Here is an 18,729-nt window from a genome sequence, read left to right on the forward strand (position 1 = left end):
AATATTTGTGGCATGAATGAATAGATGAATGAATGAATGAATTATGGGGAGGGGGATGGAGGGATGCATGAGTCCCTACCTGCAGCATCTGCCACTAATGGTAACAGCCATGGCGGGGGAGGGGTGCAGGAAACCAGGTAACCTGCCCCAGCGGGGGAGCCTCAGTTTCCCAGCCTGCAAAATGGGAACCCAGGGGCAGGAACCTGAGAGGATGAAGTAAGAGAATCAGAAGTTGCGACCGCACCCTGTGACCGGCCTGGATCCCTGCGCCTCCTCTCCTTTCCCTGCCCAAGCTTTCCTGCCTCCCACAACACAAGTTTGGGGTTGTTTTACCCAATAATGCGCGCACTCTAAAGGGTCAAGTTGTCATTTAGGTTGGCTAAAATCAGCAGTACCATTGCCACCCCACAAGTTCTCCCTTCCCAGAGGCACCCCCTCTTTAGCATCTTTTAACTGATTATTTTGACCTTCACTTCCGCATGTCTAAATAAGACCTGTTTTGCCACTTTTTGGTTTTTTCAGCCTTAGTATTGACTTCCCTCCAGGAGACATTCAGAATCAACCTGAAAGTTGATTTTCCTTTTTTTTGATTTGGCTCCTTTCCATGATCCTTATGATTGGCCCAGCCCCAAGTCCTTCTCCAGTTGGAGTCAATAGTTGTCAAATTCAAGCATCTGAACCGCCTGGAGTAGGGTGCCCGGGGTTGGGGGGTGTTCCTTGAAATTACAGATTATAGGTCCCACCCGTGGACTGTTTGATACAGGAAGTCTGAGGCTGCCTGAGAATCTGCATTTCTAACAAGCTGCTAGGTGAAGCTGCTGCTTAAGCAAGGACCACACTTTGAGAACCGTCTCTCTAATTTTTCAAAATAGATTTAAAATGAGGGGTGCCCAGCTGGCTCAGTCAGTGGAGCGTGTGACTCTTGATCTCGGGATTGTGAGTTTGAGCCCCATGTTGGGTGTAGTGATTACTTAAAAAAATAAAATCTTAAAAAAAAAAAACCAGATTCAAGATGATTCAGGAGATCTATCCATGGCATGTGTCCAAAGGGCTCTTCCTGGAGGCTTTTTGTTATTGTTGTTTTAAACGGTGGTAAAATGCACACAACATAAAATTTACCACTCTCACCACCTCTAAGTGCACAGCTCAGCGGCATGAAGCACACTCACACCGTCCTGCGACCGCCCCCACCCTCCGTCTCCAGAACTTTCCATCTCCCCACACGGAGACTCTGTCCCCACGAAGCACGGACTCCCCACCCCCACCCTCCATCTCCAGAACTTTCCATCTCCCCACATGGAGACTCTGTCCCCACGAAGCACGGACTCCCCACCCCCTGCTCCAGCCCTGGCTCCCACTGTCTCCTCTCTGTCTCTGTGCACGGGACTAGTCTGGGGACCTCCTGGGAGTGGGGTCCTGCGGGATGTGTCCTTCTGGGTCTGGCTCTTCTCGCTGAGCCCAGTGTCCTCGGGGTCCCTCCGAGTCGTGGCAGGTGTCAGGGTCCCTTCCTTTCTGAGGCAGAATAACATTGCAGTGTGTGAATGGACCACACTGTGTTTATCCTTCATCCTTTGATTCCCTTAAGTCTTTGGGCTGCAGTCTGGGTTGGTTCTCTTCTGATAGAAGCTGGGGATTCCTTTTGCCACATCCTGAGTCCTGTTCTCCATCCTTCCCTTTCTTGATTTGTCTCCTTGTTTTGACGGAAAACATTTCAGAAACATCTTTCTAACCTCTGGGTGTGGCTGTGACCTGCTCCATCTTCCTGATTCCCCATCATTCCATTACCAAGCACCCCAGAGCCCAGTCTCCCACCTACTTTGCCAGCACCCCAGACAGTGATGAGGGACCATGTCTCCGAGTCAGACAGGCCTGGGTGAAAATATCCTAGGTCTGTCCCTCACCACGTGGGTACCCAGACTCCTCCACTCACCCCCCAGCAGAAATCGTTAGTCATGAACAAAACACATATAATACCAGCATTTATTACCCCCGAATCATGATCTCAGAATTAGTAAACACCTAGCCATATCATTAATAAATTCACCATTAAACTTTAATGACAATATGAACACAGTAATTCTTAACACTGTACGTAAATATTCGCAGCATGATTCTTTGTGATTTCCAGTAAGTGACTTCAACGTTCTGAGATACTGTTTTCTTTGTGTGTAAAACGGAAATGATAATAGTCCCCATCTGGTTGATCAATACTGTCAAATATTTATTTTCTTCTAGGCGTTATGTTTTATATTAGGTACTGGGAAAGTATTAGTAGTAAAAAAAAAAAAAAAGGCAAACAAGAAATAGATCCCTGACTTATGGAGAGATTGCTGGGAGGCTTTTGCATCTAGCCTGACATTTTAATTACATTGTTACTTATAACTTACTTTCCATTGTATTATACATAGTGTTTTATATTATATATGACACTCATAATTATATACCAACATTATCTATTATAACATCATACTTTTTCTAGCAATGATATTAGTATGCCTATATCGTAATAACACATATTTTATATCCTGTGCCTATTAGTACAAATCAAATTTTTTTAAAGATTTTATTTATTTATTTGAGAGAGAGAATGAGAGAGAGAGAGAGAGCACATGAGAGGGGGGAGGGTCAGAGGGAGAAGCAGACTCCCCGCCGAGCAGGGAGCCCGATGCGGGACTCGATCCCGGGACTCCAGGACCATGACCTGAGCCGAAGGCAGTCGCTTAACCAACTGAGCCACCCAGGCACCCAGTGCAAATCAAATTTATTTTGACTTATTCCATCACTTATTACGTCATTATAACGACTACTTATGACAAAGCACATACCATAAGTAAGTGTCATCTGCAACATGATGTTAAGTAGCTGATTAACTGTAGACAGCGCTTGGGTTTACCACGTGTGACTGTATTCTAGCAAGAGGATTAGACGACGCGCATGGAGCCGCCCTTCCACCCCCTGGGCGCGAGGGGGCGCTCGAGACGCGGGGACGCACGCAGGCCCGCCCCCGAGCCCCGGCCGGCGGCGCGCGCGCGCGGTGCGCCGGCGCACGCTGGCCCCGCCTCCGGGCCCGCCCCCCGCTCCCCGGGCCCGGCCCCCTCCCTGCGCCCTCCAGCCGGCGGCGGTTGTTGTTCGGCGGCGGCGGCCGCAGCTCGGGTGCAGCCTCCGGCCGGCCGCCCGCCCGCCCGCCGGTCCGCGCGCGCGGCCATGGAGCTGGAGGTGCCGGAGGAGGCGGGGAGCGCCGAGGCGGGGGCCGTGACCTCGGAGGCGGCCTGGGCCGCGGAGAGCGGGGCGGCGGCAGGTAACGGTGCCGGACCTCCCTCCCTCCCCGCTCCCCGAGTGGGCCCGCCCGGCCTCCCCCGGCCGCGGCCCAGTGGAGCCGCCCGGGCGCCGGAGGGGCGCCGGGACCCGCCGCGGGGAGGCCGGAACGTTCCACTCGGGGGCGCTCGCGGGGGGGGATGGGACACAGCGGGCGGGGGGCTCGCGGGGGCGCCGCCCTGCCCGGGGGCTCCGGGGGCGCGTGCGGGGCCCGGGTCTGGGAGGCCGTGGGGCGAGCACCCCCTTCGGAGGCGTGCGAGGAACGCGGATCCTCACCTCGGGGCGGGGCGGGGCGGGGGGCTGAGGCCACGCGGTGGGTGGGCGCGCTGCCTGCGGCTGAGGGCGCCTGGGGACGGCATCCCACCCAGTCTTGTTGGGGGTGGGGAGCTGCTCTCCGAGTGTGGGACGGTGCAGCACCCCGTTCTGGTGAGCGGCCATGCTTCTGAGATAGGCATGGCCGGGGAGGTGACACTGTCCCAGATGTGCCTCCGCCTTCCTGCGCCGGCCGCCTTGCTGGGGTCAGCTTCTTGGGATTCCCCCCTGTGGGCCCATCTGGGTGGAGAAGGGCAGGAGTGGCGGGGGGCGGGGGGCGGGGGGTCTTTGAGGCATCTGGGCCAGCCTCCTGACTATCCCATCTCTCTTCGTGGGGGTCACCAGCCCCGGCTTCTAGTGCACTGGCCATTCATTGCCGTTCTGGGCCTCAGTTTACCTCCTTGTGACAGGAGGGGATTGAGGACATGACATCTCGCCATGCTTTCAGGGCCAGGGCTCTCTCTGCAGGCAGGTGGGGGGAAAAGAGTCACCCCCCTCCCAGCCTTGTCCCTGGACACTGGAGGGCGACTGTTGGTGTGTAGGGCACTGTTTCCTCCCTCGCCCTCCGGAACAGCAGGTGTGAGGAGCGACGTGGCCTTCTCCTCCAAGCTTCCTTCTGGGTCACATTCTCAAGCTTCCAAGCAGAAGTTTCCGGATCTGCAGGATCCTCTGCTCTCACCAGGCAGCCCTCGCTAGCAGAGGCCCTGCAGACACCCACACGGACATCCGTCCTCCTTCTCCCCCAGGCCTCCTGAAGCTTCCTTGGCAGGCGGGATATGCTGTGTGGCTGAGGGGGGGCGGGGGGTGGGCGAAATGTCTGGAGAGAGAGCACTGGGGCCAGCGAGAGTCCCCCCCACCCCCTGCCCCGGGCTCTGAAAGGCTCCCGCCGCTTCTGTCCCTACTGCCATCTGGAAGCGCTCGGTAGATTACCTGCTTCCTTTGACCATCCGGTTGCCTCGCCCTTGTTCTTGGCTGGGGATTGGTGCCCTGGCCTGGCTAGCCCTAGACGTGGTTCCGGGACCCAGCCACCCTCCTTTATCAGACCCCTGACCTCCACCATCAGCCCTCCAAGTGGGGCTGGTCAGAGACAAAACAGCCCAAGACTCAGTGACCACAAGAAAGCCGCATAGCAAACATTTATTTTATTAGGGGCTCAGTGAGCCAGATGAGGGCAGATAAGGTCCCAGGCCCAGCAGCAGCTGGGTCTAAGCATGGGGACCTGGAAGATAAGGGGCCAGCCCCGACTGCCTGTCACCAAAATCCGCAGAAGTCTGACTCCCCTGGGAAATCGTTTAGCTCACTCACTCTAAAATTAAGAGCGGCTGCTCCCTTTCCAAACTCCTTTCTCCTGATGTAAATCCTAAGTTTGGGTGAAAACCGTCCAGGCTTGTCGTGCTGCTCATAGAAATGTAGAAATCCATAAACACGTCTGCTTATTTTTTGCCAAGATGGTTCCGTGCCCCACCAGGGGCTCTCTGCCTCGGCGCTATTGACGTTTTGAGCTGGAAAATTCTGTTCTGGAGGTAGCTTCCTGGGCACTGGAGGGGGCTGAGCAGCATCCCTGGCCCCGGCCGTTCAATGCCAGGAGCACCGCCCCTGAGTTGTGATGACCATCAATGTCCCCAGACATCTCCAGGGTTTCCTGGAGACACAGTCACCCTAGATGAGAACCTTTGGTCTCACTCTGTTATTCCATAATTTGGGTTGCTTTTTATCTGCAATAATCTGAACTTCCCAGCCCCTTGTTGGTATCAATTACTTTCTTCAGAGAGAGAGAGTACGGGGCCATGGTTAAGAGGGGGCAAAGCCCAGTTATACTGCCTGGGTTCCACTCAGTTGCTGTGTGACTTTGAAGGGCAAATGCCTTGACTTTTCTGAGCCTCTGTAGCCCCATCTGTAAAATGGGGTGATGTGTATACCTGCTTGGGGCTGGCTACGATGAGCCTCACCTGAGTTAGTGAGCGTCAGCATGTTGAGAGTGCTTGAGGAAAGACAGCCCGTTTTAGGCACCAGCCATTACTAGTTCAACCAGCCTCCTGCTGAGGACCATTCTGGCTGCTTCTGGAATCCACCTTTTGCTGTTACCAGCGATGCTGTGGTAAACATCCTTGAACATGGCCCCTAACTGTGGCCCTTTAACTTCTAGCAGTTGAAGTCCCTGCTTTGGAATGGCTGGGCCATGGTGAGCCGCTTGAAAATTGTTATCTGATGATGCCTCCTGGCTTTCCAGAAAGGTCTGGCGGGGGCTGAGAGAGACCCTCGCCACAGTGTTGCCAGCTCTGAATGTTACCAGCCTCCTTAGTTTTGGCTAGTGTGATGGAGGTGAAATGATGTCTTGGTGTTTAGAATCTGGTTACTTTAAATGCCCTGATCTTTGCTCCCGAGGCCTGGTCCAGAAAGGGCCGGATGGAGTTCTCCGCTGGCTTTTGGGGGCTTGGATGCATTCACGGGGTCAACTGTTGGGACCTGTGATCTGCCTGTGGGCTTTTGGCCTGAGCTGTGGTCTGGTTTTCTGAGCCATTTCCCTCCTGTCCTTCCGACTTGCATGATATCACAGAACAGTTGGCTTCATTCCCAGCCCCCTCCAGCCCCCTCCCACATCTAATCTGGTGGCAGATTATGCTGGTTTTGTCTTCAGAATGGACCCAGAGTCTGCCTACTTCTTCCCGTATTCTCTGCCCCACCTGGTCTAGCCCCATCATCCATCGCTGGCCTGGTACCCCGTCTCTTCCTTGCTCCCTACAGCTCATTCCAGAAGGCTCCCATTAAAAACTGACTTAGGTCCCACCCTTCTCTGCCCATAGCCCTCCAGGGCACCCACCTCCCTGGACGACCTGCTCTCCCCTCCTCCCTCTTTCCCCCTCGCCCACTCTGCTCTGGCCACACAGGCTCCTTTGCTGTTTCTCCCACCCACCAGGCGTGGTCCTGCCCCAGGGCCTTTGCACATGTGCTCTCTGTCTAGAACATTCATCCTTCATATCTGTGTTGTTTGCTTCCTTAGCTCTTTCAAGTTTTTGCTCAAATATCTCCTTCCCAGTGAGGCCTCCCCCAACGTTGCAGGAGGCCTGAAGAATGGAAAGGAAGATGGCGCCGCCCAGGCAAAGACCTGGTGCACTTGAAAAACAGCAGGGGCCCACGGGGCTGTGGTGGGACATTGTCTTCGGAGGCCTCCTCGGTAGTTGTGGGCTAGTGGTCCCTCCCCCCCTTGTTGCCTGTCAGCCGTGTCCCTTGGAGGCAGAAAGCTCCCAGTTGGAATTCTGCCCTGGATGCTTCTTGGCAGTGTGACACTTTTACCTCTGACGGTTCAGTCCCCTCCACGGAGAGGCCTTGGGAGCTAGACTGCTCGGTTCACATCGCAGGTGCATCCTTGGCCAGCTAGGGGGACACGCCGCCTCAGTGTCTCCATCTGTGAGATGGGTCTGATGCGTGTACCTGTCTCATGGGGCTCCATCAAGTGGACGGACTTGCAAGCCCTGAGAAGCGCCCCTGGCAGGTAGCCAGCTCCATGTGGGTGCTGGGAGTTTCCCTCCTCAGAGGGACAGGTGAGTTCCAGGGGGCCACATGTGGTCTGCTGTTTCTGTGCAGAACCTGGAACAGTTACGGGTCTACTATCAGACTCCGGGTACACAAGGACACGCGGGTGCTTCTTACTTTGTCCTCGAACAGTGCTCATTAAACCTTGATCACGCACCTGCCGTGGACCAGCGGGGGTTCTAGGTGCAGTGACCTGGGCCACTCCCTCGCGGCTTTCATGGCGAACAAGTAAACAGATAGGATCAGGGGTCGGCAGCCTGGACCTCTGGGGCCAAGGCCCATCCGTCCCCAGTTTCTGTCAATGAAGTTTTATTCCCACACCGCCACACCCACCCACTCACATGTTGTCTGTGACGACTTTTGCTTGTAGACCTTATGGTCTGCAGAGTCAGAAATACTCACGGTCTTGTGCTTTACGGAAAATGTTTGCCATCCCCTGAGGAGAGCGTGCTGGTCAGTGGTGAGTGCGTAGTGGGGAAAGGAACAGTCGTGGTGATGCCAGTGCAGGGCTGGCTGCAGCTGGGGTGGTCAGGGAGGAATGCAGCCGTGGGTTGAGTGTGCCAGGCAGAGGGATTAGCCTGTGCAAAGGCCCTGAGGTAGGAACAAGCTTGATTCATTTGATCCAAGGAAACAAAGTCCGTGTTTTGGGGGACCCTGAAACAGGCAGGGCCAGTCATGTGGGGCTGTGGCGGGGGGGCCCTGGCGCAGTACTCTGGCCGGTTGGTAGGGAAGGAGCTTCCCACGGCAGGTGGCAGGTGAGCTGTGCTGAGCCAGGCTGGGGGCCTGAATGGAGGCTGTGGGGGTTGAGGAGGGTGAGGGAGCCGCGGAACCCAGGAGGGATCGGTCTGTGCCCTGGAGCTGGTGGGGGGGCGGTGGGGAGGGCCCGGGAAGGAGCAAGTTCCAGCAGGCTCATGCTGATGTAGGAGGGGCAGCCTGGGTCTTGACCCGGGGCTGACCCTGCCTTGCCACAGACACTGTGCCTCTGAGCAGGTGAAGTTCCTGCTCCCCATCTCGGCCCCTCTCAAGGTGAGGGCAGCGAGGTCCCAAGGATTCAGGGGACAGGAGCAGGGCGAGGCCTGCGGCCGCAGGGTAATGCTCACTGAATGACGGCCCTGTGACGTTGGCTCCGGGGATCTCGGGCTCCCAGGCCTTTCTGCCCACATCGCCTGCCACTGTGACTGAGCCTCGTGTCACCAATCATGACAAGGCCGGTTGAGACCCCACTGGGGATTGCCTGCCGTTGCCAGCTGGACTGCCTGCGTGTGGGGATTAGAGATGTGGGGGATTAGCCACGGGGCCCTGCACCCGCTCCTCCACCAAGCCACCCTGGAGGGCTTCGGGTCCAGCCCGAGGGGCCCCACGTGCTCGAGCCAGTGTGAAGGCATTTTGGCTTCGGTTGGAAAAAGGAACCCCCAACATTTTGTCACAGTTGCTTTCTGTCTTGTGTGTGCACCATGCACACATTTCTTGGCCTTTATTCTGGATGCGTGGGGGTTGCCGTTGAAGGTTTAAGGAAGTGGGGTGCAGTTCGGGCATTTGTGTATGAAGGACACCCCGAGGTGCGCTTGGGCTAGTCAGTCCCCTTCTCGTTGCTCATCCCCATTCCCACATTTAATAATATTCACATCTCAGAACTCCCTTTGTTTTCTGGGAACTGGGTAGTTGTATCTTTCCCATATCCAGTTGGTCTCTCAGGTCTTTTTCTTATTTATTTGTGGAACCTCTTTATATATCCTGAAAGGTTTTTGTTTTTGTTTTTAATTTATGACATAGCGTGAGTAGTCTTTTCCTATCTTCTCTTAAAACGGTAATTAATGCCAGGCAGGTATCTTTCTATTTATGTGGTCAAATTTATCAATCTCTCCTTTTATGGTTTCTCAGTTTGGTGTCACGGATGGAAAAGTGTTCCCTGTTCTGAGGTTATAATTTTTCTAGTACCTCTGTAGTTTCACTTAAAAAAAAAATCCTTCAAAGTCTTGCTATATTTGGAATTTATCCTCACACAAGGTGTTAAGAGAGTTTACTGTTCCATGTTTTTCCAGGTGGCTCAGGGTTGTCCCAACTCCACTTTCTGGATAATCTGCTTTCCTCCCCGATTTGAGATGCCACCTTCATCACATACCAGATTCCTGCACGTGGCTGGTCTATTTCTGGACTTTCTATTCTGTCCCACTCATCTGCCTGGTTCTTGCAGCAGGCAAGTCTGTAACTACAAGTAATAACATGTTTCCTTTAAAAAAACAACAATCAGACCTGTGGTCAGGAGGAAGGGAAGATTTCTGTTTCCTGCTCTCTGTTTCTAGGAGCAGATAACCACCATTCCAGGTGGTTTTCCGTGTTCATACCTACCTTTTCTTTTTTAACATCTTACTTTGAAAATTTTCAAGCCTGCAGGAAAAGTTGCAGGCTTACTGCAGCATTCGGCCCTTAGCCGAGATTCACCAGCTGCTGACAGGCATTTCACCACGTGATGTTATCTTTTTACTGAACGTGTATTATCGTGTGTGTGTGTGTTTGTGTGAGGGGGAGAGAGAGAGAGAGAGAGAGGTGCTGCGGGTCATTGCGAGTCAGCTGCAGACATGATGCCCCTGTCCTAATACGTGGGTGTAGCCGGTTCCCCATGATTCCCAGCAGTTCTGTCCCGTGAAGTCTCCACGAACACGGAGTTCGCGAATATGAAACAGGCCTCCTGCAGGAACACAGGGTTAGGTCCCCGTGAGCCTCTGGTCTCGACATTTTCAACATGGAATTTGTGTCACGTGTGTGTGTGTTTCTATTTAGACTCTTTGTAAACTATGTATCGTTGATTCACTAACACTGAACTCAGGGCAGCCGGCGGAAGCTGGTCTAACGTGTGTTTTTTTTTTTTTTTTTAAAGATTTTATTTATTTATTTAGTTGAGAGAGAGAGACTGAGAGAGAGCACATGAGAGGGGGGAGGGTCGGGAGGGTCAGAGGGAGAAGCAGACTCCCTGCCGAGCAGGGAGCCCGATGCGGGACTCGATCCCGGGACTCCAGGATCATGACCTGAGGCGAAGGCAGTCGCTTAACCAACTGAGCCACCCAGGCGCCCTAACGTGTTTTCTGAGGCGCATCACGCACAGCCTTCTAGGCTCAGGAGCCCCAGACCATGGCAGCTCTACACTCGGGGGCCGCTGTGGACACTGAAAATCACCGACAGAAAGCACAGACATTTAAAACGTGTCCCCTCAGTAGGCCATGGAAAGGGCCCTTATCTGTAGTACAAGAAAGAGAGACCCGAAGGCCGAGTGACCTCTGCTGGACACATGGGCGGGAGGTGACAGATTTTTCACTCCCCTGGTGTGTCTATGGGTGACCTCGGAAGGCTCAGGAGTATTGATTTGGGGCTGCAGATGGCCAGTGGGTAAATTTGCAGGTAAGGGATCTGCAAATAAGGAGCAACTATGTATCCTATAAGCAAGGATATTCTCTTTGCTAAGTGTGGGGATCAAGTTTAAGAAGTTTAAATCCGGTCCGCAGTCAGGATTCACGTTTTATCAGTTAATCCAAAATTGTCCTGGATGGCAGTCTTTGTCCCCTCGCTAGGATTCAGTCCGGGATCACACTCAGACCTGGGGCAGCAGGTCTCCCAGGGCCCCGACTAGACAAGACTTCCTCCCAGGCAGACGTGCGCTCTGTGGACCCGGCCCCACCACCTGAGGCCTTCCACCTGAGCTGTTGTGAGTGAGCCACCCCCTGCTCCAGTCCCTTCAGTGCTGGCCCTCTGCCTGCCTCTTCAGGAAGCCCACCTGATGCTCTCCAGCCTCAGGCCCTGGACTTTGGTGGGAGGCCTGCGTCTGGCATGGACATGTGTGTAACCGTGTTTGTGGCGAGGGTGGTGAAAGTTCTGGAATCTCCTTTCTCTTTTTCTTGAATGCTTGGACTTTGGAAAACTGTCTACTGGCCTAAGGCCTGCTAAGTTCTGGATTAATGGCCTCCCTCCCCCCCGTCCTTTGCAAGGCTTCCTGTTTACCACTCTGGAAACGCGCATTTGCTTTGTGCTGTGAGATTGAGATGGGGGGAGTAGGACAGATCTCAGGATTAGGGAGGAAGGGTAGGCTGCTGGTCAGGGCTCTGCCCCCGGAGACTGCCCCCTGCCTCCATTCTCGGCACCCCCAGGTGTACCTTCCCCTCCAGCCACACCAAACCCTTTCTTTGCTGTTCCACAAAGGCATCCCATCTTGTTCCCACAGGACCTTTGCATGTGCTCTCTCCTCCTTAGAATGCCTTCGCCCTTCACCTCCCTCATTGGGTCCGTCCGTGTGGTAGTTTGTGTGGGCACCTCGCTCTTCTTCCTGGCTGAGTGACGTTCTGTAATATGGATAGAGCGTGTTTTGTGTCTCCATTTGTCTGTTGACGGACACTGGATTGTTTCCACTTTTTGTCTGTTGTGGATAGTGTGTCCACGAACATGCTCAGGCAGGTTTTTGTGTGGATGGATGTTGTCATTTCTTTTGGGTGGACACCCAGGAGTGGAAGTGCCGGGTCGTGTGGAGACTCTAAGTTTAACCTTTTGAAGAACTGCCAGACTTATCCGCAGCAGCTGCCCCACTTTCCATTCCCACCAGCCGTGCCTGAGGGCTCTGATTTTCCTCCATCCTGGACATTACTCGCTCCTGTGTGTCTCTTTGACTCTGGCTGTCCCAGTGGGCATGAAGTGCTCTCACTGTGGTTTTGATCTGTGTTTCCCTGACCGATCAGTGATGTGGAGCATCTTTTCATGGGCTTGTTGGCTGTTTGTACATCTTTTGTGAAGACATGTCATGTTCAGACCCTTTGCTCATTTTTCATTTGAGTTATTTTTTTTTATTGAATCGTAAGTGTTCTTTATGTATTCTAGATACTATTCCCTTCTCAGATCTGTGATTTGCAAATATTTTCTCCCATGCTGTAGGTTGTCTCTTCACTTTCTTGGTGGTGTCCTTTGATGTGCAAACATTAAAAAATATATATTTATTTATTTATTTTTAAAGTAGGCCCTATGCCCAACGTGGGGCTTGAATTCACGACCCCAAGATCAAGAATCGCATGCTCCACCAACTGAGCCAGCCAGGCGCCCCAAAGTACAAACGTTTTTAATTTTGAGTAAGTCCAGTTTATTTTCCCTTGGTTGCTGGTGCTTCAGTTGTCATATGCAAGAAACCATGGCCTGACCCAACGTGATGAAGACTTAGGCCTATTTTCTTCTGAGAGCTTTATTGTTGCATCTGTTACGTTGGTTTAGATTTCTCCTGCGTTTTGAGTCACTTCTGCATATGGTGTGAAATAGGGTCCAACTTCATTCTCTGTGCGTGGAAATCCAGTTGTCCCAGCGCCGTTTGCTGAGACTCTTCTTTCCCCTTGGAGTGGTCTTGGCAACCTTGTCAAAATCTGTGGACTGTGGACGTGTACGTTTACTTCTGGTTCTCACTGACGTATTCTGGACCACTCCCTGATGTCTCTGTCTGTCTTTATATGCCAGGACCACACTATCTCGGTTACTGTGGCTTTGTAGTCAGTTTTGAAATGGGGAAATGTGAGAGGCACCTGGGTGGTTCAGTAGGTTCAGCGTCTGACTCGGTTTTGGCTCAGGTCATGATCTTGGGTTCAGGGTCGTGAGATCAAGCCCTCCGTGCTCAGCGGGGAGTTGGCTTGAGGTTCTTTCTCTCCTTCTGCCCCTCCCCCCTCATTCTCTCTTTCTCTTTAAAATAAATAAATAAATCTTTAAAAAAAGAAATGGGGAAATGTGAATTTTCTAACCCTGTTCTGCATTTTATACTTTAACGTATTCAGTTTGGCTTGGCTCTTAGTTCCTATCAGTGTAGCTCAGAGCCACCATATTCTTTTATTTTATTTTTTTCCAAAGATTTTATTTATTTGACAGAGAGATAGTGAGAGAGGGAACACAAGTAGGGGGAGAGGGAGAGGGAGAAGCAGGCTTCTCATCGAGCAGGGAGCCCGATGCGGGGCTCGATCCCAGGACGCTGGGATCATGACCTGAGCCAAAGGCAGACGCTTAACGACTGAGCCACTCAGGCGCCCCCACCATGTTCTTTTAAACCCATATAATATGCCACTCTGCACACGCTAGTCACTCATTCCTGTTGCTCATCAGCTCGTTATTGAGCACTTAAGGGGGAAGTGCCAGGCCTGGGGGAAGCCCGTCGCCAGGGGAGCCCAGAAGGAGCACAGGAAGAGGCCAGCACCCAGGGGTCAAGGATTCCCACCTTCTCCCGCTCTCTTGAGCTGCACGGGTGGCATGGATATTCATTCAGCAAATGGATCAGACTCCAGCCCTGGCCTGGCCTCCAGTCGTAGCAGGGGCCAAGGTGGATCCCGGGCTTGCCTCCAGGAAACCCCCAGTCTGGAAGTGGCTGGAGACAGACCTTCATCTTAACAGGCCACACGTGGGTCCTCACAGTGACAATGGCAGCAAGGCCTGTCCCATCCCTGTCCTCATCTCCTTACTCTGTTCCAGCCACTGGGGCCTCTGTGCTGATTCCCCAACTCTGCAGGCACAGTCCTGCCCCAGGACCTTTGCACTGGGTCCTCCTTCTGCCTGGGAGGCTCTGCTGGCTCTAGCATGGCTGGTTCTTCCCCATCTCCTTCCCTCCGTGTGCTTGTGGCTCAGGCTGGAGCCTGACTGCCCGGAATCACATTCATCCATTCCCACTTTTTCCTGGGTAACCTCAGGCCAGTGACCTGACTTGGCCTCTCAGAGCCTCGGCTAAATGTAGGTAGCCATAGTACCAACCTCACAGGGCTGTGGGGAGGGTTTGATGAATCACATGTAGGTGCACCAGATGGTGCTGGCCCCACATTCAGCAGAAGTCAGCTCTTTGTTACTGTGTCCACGTTCCTGCTACTTTCTAGCCGGTCGCTGGAGCTGACTGGAGCGTCAGAGTTGGTGGCTCAGTGGTTAGCGACAAAAAGCAGGCTGTGCCTGGAGGCTCCTGCTCCCCCATTTGCCTCCTGAGCCAAGCCCTTAGTACCCTGGGCCCCAGACCTTGTCGTGACTCCCGTTGTCACCACCAGGGAGAAGGGAGCAGGTGCTGGTGGCCCTGTCCCGTGCCCGGCACAGGCCTCCCTGAGCCGTAGCGGTGAAGCAAGACGTGACTCCTGCCTCAGGAGGCTCCTGGCCTCTAAGAGAGCAGCCCCTGGAGGACCAAAGGCACAAAGAGAAGGTTTGAACTGAGCAGGGGTAGGAGTTATGATAGGGGGTTGGAGAATGGGTTAGGGAGCCGTCTCAGCCAGGCGTGCAGGGAGGGTCTCTCTGAGGAGACTTTTGATCCAGGCCTGAAAGGTGAAATGGGGAAGAGCATCCTAATCAGGGAAGTGTGTGCAAAGGTCCTGGGGCAGGACTGTGCCTGGCACATGTGAAGAACAGTGAGGAAGCCGTGTGGCAGGAGTGCAGTGAGTAAGGGCACAAAAGGTGGAGGGGAGGGCAGGGAGGCCTTCTGTGTAGAAAGCCCCCAACCCACTGTCCTTATCTGTGCTCAGGGGCCATGTGGAAACCCCAACCATATCAGGTAGCTATTGCTGTGAAATAAATTACCCCAAAATGTAGTGGCTTTAGACAGTGGCACATGTTTACTATCTCATGGTGTCTGTGTGTCCGGAACCCGGGGGTGGCTGACTGGGGGGTTGCGGCACGGGGTCTCGGGGTGTCTGTGTGTCCGGAACTCGGGGGTGGCCGAGCTGGGGGGTTCCGGCGTGGGGTCTCAGATCACGGTGTCTGTGTGTCCGGAACCTGGGGGTGGCCAAGCTGGGGGGTTGCGGCGTGGGGTCTCAGGGTGGCTGGGTGTCTGGAACCCGGGGGGGGCCGGGCTGGGGGGGGGGGTGGTGGCGGGGGCTCTCTGCTCGGGGTGTGTGTGTCCGGAACCCGGGGGTGGCTGAGCTGGGTGGCTTCAGTGCAGGGTCTCAGATCAGGGTGCAGGCAAGCCTCCTGCCTCATCTGAAGGCTCGACCCGGGCTGGAGGAGCCGCTCCTGAGCTGCTCTCTCATGTGGCTGGTGGCAGTTGTCCTCGGTTTCCCAGGCCACTTACGTGTCCTCACAACATGGTGACCACTTGTCCCCCAGAGAGCAATCCAAGAGCAAGGGAACACGGTAGTGTCTGACCTGTGTCGGAACTCACACGCTCTCACTTCAGCCGTACCCCATTGGTCATACCCACAGCTGCTGCAGAAGCATGTGGATACCAGGGGGCCCAGCCCACCGGAGCCCATCCTGGAGGCTGGCCACCCCAGCGGGCAGCTCGCTTGGCTTCGGAGCCTCCCTCTCTCATCTGCAGAATGGGGCCGTTGTGGCCCTCTCCCCACAGGGTGGAATGCAGCACCAGCGAGAGCTTGAGCTGAGCAGCCAGCCCATGCCTGACGCAGAGGGACCCTCGAGGGGCAGGGGCCCCTGTGGTAATCCCAGAGCCCAGCGGGCGTCAGGGGCCTGGTTCCAGCCTGGCTCTCCGCCAGCTTACTGGCCCTGCCCCACTCAGCCTCCATGTAAAACAAATCCAGCCCCCTGGGATTCTGGAAGCCTAGACACGCCCTGCTGGGTAGGCTGGCCCACATTGGGAATTTACTGCCGTGTTGAGAGAACGCCCAGCCCCAGGTTCCCACCGTCCGCCTAGAGCCTGACGGGCAGACACCTGCATGAGTGACGAGCCCCGGGCCGAGGGGGGCCTCGGTGGCTCCTGGCATTTTAGAATTCAAGTGCAGTATTGCATACCAGCCCTGGCTTCCGGGGAGTAAAAATATATCTGGGAAGAAAACTGGGCCAAGAAACCTCACACGTTGGTCCTGAGACAGCGCATGATCTTCCATCGGGCACCTGCTGGGGCGGGGCTCCTGTGCTCCTGCCCTCCTGTCCTCAGATCTGGCTCGTCCACAGGCCCCTTCCCCTGTGGAGGTCTGCAGTTGCATGTCCAGCGATGGCCACCTGGTGTCCCTTGACGAGCCCCCATCCCCCACACCTAGGCAGAGTGCTGCTGGCTCCCGGGTTGGGTGGGGAGCCAGGCCTCAGGCTCCTGACCTGCAGGGCCCTGCCCTGGGACTCTATAGGGGACAGTCAGGCACCTGCGGGGGCAGGGGGTGTGCTGGGAGGACAGCAGCACTGACAGGTGGCCCCCAGGTGCAGCCACACTTGCAGCTCATCACACCTCTTCCGTTAGGTCAGGGCTTGGCAAGCTTGCTGTGAAGGGCCGGATGGTCTCCGTTGTAAGTGTTCAGTTCGGCCATTGTAGTGCAAAAGCCATGGTAGAGAGTCATACATGAGTGGGCGTGGCTATGTGTCAGTAAAACTTTATTTATAAAACAGACTGTGGGTTTGGTCTGCAGGGCACAGTTGGCTGGCCTGAGTTATATTACCAAATCTCTCTCTCTCTCTCTCTCAAATAAAATCTTTTAAAGTTGGGGGGAGGTGCCTGGGTGGCTCAGTTAAGTGTCTGACTCCTGGTTTTGGCTCAGGTCGTGATCTCAGGGTTTAAGATCGAGCCCTGTGTCAGCTCCATGCTCAGCGGGGAGCCTGCTTCTCCCTCTGCCTCTGCCCCTCCCTCTGCTCATGAGCGCTCTCGCTCACTCTCTGTATCTGTCTCAAATGAATAAATAAAATCTTTAAAAAAATATCCCTCTCCACACACACCTTTGTTCTTCCAGCGGTGTGAGTTAGGCTGCTGTCTGAACATAAAATACCCTAATCCCACTTCTTTGAGCCTCAGTTTCCCTCTCTGAAGAAGAGAGATGAGAGGCATTGCCCAGCACAGACCTGGTGGGAAGCTCATGGCCTTGCTTCGCATTCAGCCCTTCATCAGATGTCCAGGTCAGGGACCATGTGAGAGCTCCATTCCCCATGCTCTTCCCCTGAGGCTTCCTCCTCCACGCAGCCCTCCAGGATTTCTCCGCAATGCGCACTGAGGTCGGCTCTGTGCCTGGGAGCTGGTATGGGGGTCACTGAGGGAGACGGGGAAGTGGCCTGTCCTCCAGAGCTCTCAGTGGAGCCAAGAGCGCTCTGAAGGTGGCGTGGCGTGGGTTCCAGAGGGAGCTGCCAGGAGAGGCTAGACCTGGAATCCCTGGGGTCCCAGGATGGGCTGGGGAAGGCATCCACTGAGCAGAGAGGAGGCGGGGAGGAGATGTGCCTGGCCCAGGGCCCACGGTGTGAAGGAACCTGAGCAGCAGAGGACCCGACAGGCTGGGCGGGGGGATGGACACTGGCGGGTGACCGCTCATGTGCTAGGTCTGGGCCCCAGTATCCGAATCCATGAAAGAGGAGCAGTCTCCGTCTGCCCCTGTGATGGTGTGGGTGACCCCGCGCAGAGCGAACACCGCATGCCGCGAGCTCGGCAGAGCTGGTGCCGGCTCGGAGAGCGCAGGGCCAGGAGCGTCTGTGCCTGGAGCAGTGAGGCAGAGTGAAAGTCAGCAAATGCAGGGGGAGCGGTATGGAGCTCTCATGCTGGGCCCAATACACAGGGTGGTGGTGGGGGTCACACAGGTGACCATATGGCTGCAGGACATGGGGCCGGGTGCTTGGGAGCACCGTCGGGAGCAGCAACTCGGCCTGGGGGGTCCGGGAAAGCCGCAGAAGGGCTTGGCGAGGAAGTTCCCGGTTGCTCGTGAGGACAGGTCAGCTTGGGCTGTGTTGAGCCAACCTGGGAGCCAGCCCTTGTGGGCGGAGTGAGTCTGCGGGGTCTCTGGGACCCTGTGCAGCTCTGCTGCCTTGAACTGGCCCAGACCTCTGAGCCTCAGTCTCACCAGCTGTACAGTGGGTCCAGTGACCGTTGGCTTCCACGAGTGTTAGAGGTTGGATGTGGCTTTCAGGACGCCAGCCCCGCACTGGGAATGTGTGCATGCGGTAGCTTTTTGCTGCGGGGAACTGCAAGCAAAAGCAAAAGTAGACGGGATAGTACAGTTAGATACGTTTTTTATCCTGCAATGTTTTAAATACCTAGAAAATACTGACACCCACATCCTACCCGCCCCCCTGTCATCCCACACACGCCCACAGCGGCTCCGGAGTCCGTCCCCCCACCGCACACCCCCACGGCGGCTCGGGAGTCTGTCCTGGGCACTGTGGACACAGGGCCAGGTCATTCTGTGGGGGCCTCCTCAGCACTCTGGGGGGCCGAGCAGCATCCTGGGCCCCACCCCCTCCATGCCAGGAGGCCCCCAGGCGTGACAACCACAGACATCCCCAGATGGGGCAGGGCTGCCCTGGGTGAGAGCCACCTTTATGTCACTCCCCTCCACCCTAGTCACTGTCCCTGCCTCCGGGCCTCCACTGGTCCTTCACGGGAGACATTTGCTGACCCCTGACTGAAGAGAGAAACAAGAAAAGATCTGTTTAACCTGCTGGTGTCTTTTATGTTGTGTTGTGCTTTTCTGGGTGCCTAAAATCTTTTGTTACTAGGCATCATGTTTAGACAATGCCAGACCGTCCATAGCATTTCATCCCACAGCAGGGCCCAGCAAGCAGGAAATGCTCAATGCTCACAGTTTGGAATGAGCGAGGGAGGGAGGGAAGGAACAGAATATTCTTTGGGAAATTGGTTGTTAAGGAAAATTTGTAATTCCTTCTCTGACA

At 54.9% G+C, this 18,729-nt stretch overlaps 1 protein-coding gene across 4 annotated transcripts in view; it reads left to right on the plus strand.

Moving 5' to 3' along the window:
* Positions 1 to 3,179: 3,179 nt before the first annotated feature.
* The window catches only part of PIP5K1C (phosphatidylinositol-4-phosphate 5-kinase type 1 gamma), a 50,175-nt gene continuing 34,625 nt past the window's right edge, over positions 3,180 to 18,729 (plus strand). For all 4 annotated transcript variants that reach the window (XM_034997445.1, XM_034997446.1, XM_034997448.1 and 1 more), the window contains exon 1: positions 3,180 to 3,298. In XM_034997445.1, the coding sequence (XP_034853336.1) occupies positions 3,205 to 3,298 (94 nt within the window). In that variant the 5' untranslated portion in view covers positions 3,180 to 3,204. The remainder of the gene's footprint in view (positions 3,299 to 18,729) is intronic.

Source organism: Mirounga leonina, unplaced genomic scaffold, assembly GCF_011800145.1.
Source record: "Mirounga leonina isolate KUSES-001 unplaced genomic scaffold, KU_Mleo_1.0 Mir_94, whole genome shotgun sequence".
Taxonomy (NCBI): domain Eukaryota; kingdom Metazoa; phylum Chordata; class Mammalia; order Carnivora; family Phocidae; genus Mirounga; species Mirounga leonina.